Genomic DNA, 2,127 nt, shown 5'->3' on the forward strand with positions numbered 1-2,127 from the left:
GGATGCCAATTCCCACTGGATATCTGAAATCCAATCTGAGACATCCCCATAAACCTTCTACCTGAAATTAACTTTGATTTACATAACAGGTATCAGATTTGAGAGACCTGGTGTCTGTCTCGTTACCTGTACTACCAAACAATATGCAGTCAGTACTAGAGAGGTGGACTATTGTGATTTTGTAGTCCCCCTATGAATTCAGTTCCTTCAGAAGTCCACAATATATACTTGAAATTCAGGATTATTCAGACCCGGTTGCAAAGTGATAATGGCTGTGATCTGCATCTATGGTAGCATTTAATTATCCAACAATGTGACGTAGTGATTCTAAAAGCCTGCTGTTTGAGCCTGATAAGTAGCTATATGATAAACTCTGAGAGCTTTCTAAGTCAGCCCACAGTGGCTAGTTTCTTAGTATTTAGTAGTTTTAATACAATTAATGACATATAAATGCAGGAAATGTAAAATATGTATTAAAAAATTGAATTTTACATATTTTTTTTTTACTTGCAAGGGGAATCTAAAGCAGTCATAGGGAGAAGATAGGTAAGTTAATGTAAAATTTACATCAACAGTGTAATAATCAAGACAACCGCTGAAGAGAAAGATAGGAAGTACTTGAGTTGTATTTATCACTAGGTTATTGGTAAGACCTTAAGATAAATGTCACTTGTTACTACATAAATACTTCTATAGTAAGTGCATTGCAGCCCTCTCACTTCTGCTACCATAAAAAAACTACCAAAAAAACCTTTAAGACTGAGCACCATCAAGTGCTTACAATAGCTATGCTGTACCTGAATAATACATTAGTAATAACTTTCATCTTCCTTACTAGAAAAATGCAGAAATAATCTTTTAATTTACAACACCTATGACTTGAACCCTTATATCAGTGATGTACTGCTCACACACAATGCCATATTAGAAGTTGTAAGAGAACTACAAATTAACGAAAAAGTGGTGTCACCTTGAGAAAAGTTTAAAATGCCTCTAGTTGTAGTGATTTGTTGCCAAATTAGTTTATGTTCAATGACATATAAAACTGAAAACCAGTATGTTATCAAAACTGGCCATAAGGGGCATGCACAAAGCCCCTCAAACTGCAAGATAAAGTTCCACACCAGGAAAGTAAAGTGTTCTAAGTTGACTGTCAGCCCTTTTCTTGAAAAATTGAGTGGCTCTTAAAAGAGCCTTTGGGTTAAACAGTATTTCGAGGAGGTATTTACTTGGAGCTGGTGTACTTGGTGACAGCCTTGGTACCCTCGGAGACGGCGTGCTTGGCCAGCTCGCCGGGCAGCAGCAGCCGCACGGCCGTCTGGATCTCGCGCGACGTGATGGTGGAGCGCTTGTTGTAGTGCGCCAGGCGAGACGCCTCGCCGGCGATGCGCTCGAAGATGTCATTGACGAAGGAGTTCATGATGCCCATGGCCTTAGAGGAGATGCCCGTGTCGGGGTGCACCTGCTTCAGCACCTTGTACACGTAGATGGAGTAGCTCTCCTTGCGGCTCTTCTTGCGCTTCTTGTCGCCTTTCTTCTGCGTCTTGGTCACCGCCTTCTTGGAGCCTTTCTTAGGCGCGGGCGCGGACTTGGCCGGCTCGGGCATGGCTGCGAAATCGCGACTATCGCCAACGAACTGAACCTCCCCAAGTGTAGCCCAGTGGCGTAGTGACGGCAACCGGCTCGGTGCCACATATTTATAGCCCCCTTATGCAAATGAGAGCATCAGTCTTCCTCACTCTCATTGGTCAAACTAAAAGGCGTCATCATTCCCCCATAACCTGGTTTTATTGGTCAGAATTCGATTCGCCTCCTCATTGGCTGCCCAGACGAGACCTACTTCTCAGCCTATCAGCGCAGGGACGAGGTACTAAAGTGGGGCTGTAGTCGGGGTGCGCCGTCTGCCGCTCCATCCTGCTGCGATTTGTTCCTAGCGGCGAGCGAGCCAGAGAGGATGTCCGGGCGCGGGAAGCAGGGCGGGAAGGCGCGGGCCAAGGCCAAGTCGCGCTCGTCGCGGGCCGGGCTGCAGTTCCCCGTGGGCCGCGTGCACCGCCTGCTGCGCAAGGGCAACTACGCGGAGCGGGTGGGCGCCGGCGCGCCCGTGTACCTGGCGGCCGTGCTGGAGTA

General features: G+C 46.5%; 2 protein-coding genes across 2 annotated transcripts in view; one reads left to right on the forward strand and one right to left on the reverse strand.

The window, feature by feature from the left end:
* The window catches only part of LOC114072704 (histone H2A-IV-like), a 7,443-nt gene that overhangs the window by 4,638 nt on the left and 678 nt on the right, over positions 1-2,127 (forward strand). Inside the window, exon 3 of the mRNA XM_027910569.1 lies at positions 1,952-2,124. Within this exon, the coding sequence (XP_027766370.1) occupies positions 1,955-2,124 (170 nt within the window). The 5' untranslated portion in view covers positions 1,952-1,954. The remainder of the gene's footprint in view (positions 1-1,951; positions 2,125-2,127) is intronic.
* Positions 1,133-1,630, reverse strand: LOC114072700 (histone H2B 1/2/3/4/6). The gene has a single exon (XM_027910564.1). The coding sequence runs from the start codon at positions 1,604-1,606 to the stop codon at positions 1,226-1,228; it is 381 nt and encodes a 126-aa protein (XP_027766365.1). The 5' UTR covers positions 1,607-1,630; the 3' UTR covers positions 1,133-1,225.

This window comes from Empidonax traillii, unplaced genomic scaffold, assembly GCF_003031625.1.
Source record: "Empidonax traillii isolate 1590-97213 ecotype Southwest subspecies unplaced genomic scaffold, ASM303162v1 scaffold3741:size47481, whole genome shotgun sequence".
In the NCBI taxonomy this organism is placed as follows: domain Eukaryota; kingdom Metazoa; phylum Chordata; class Aves; order Passeriformes; family Tyrannidae; genus Empidonax; species Empidonax traillii.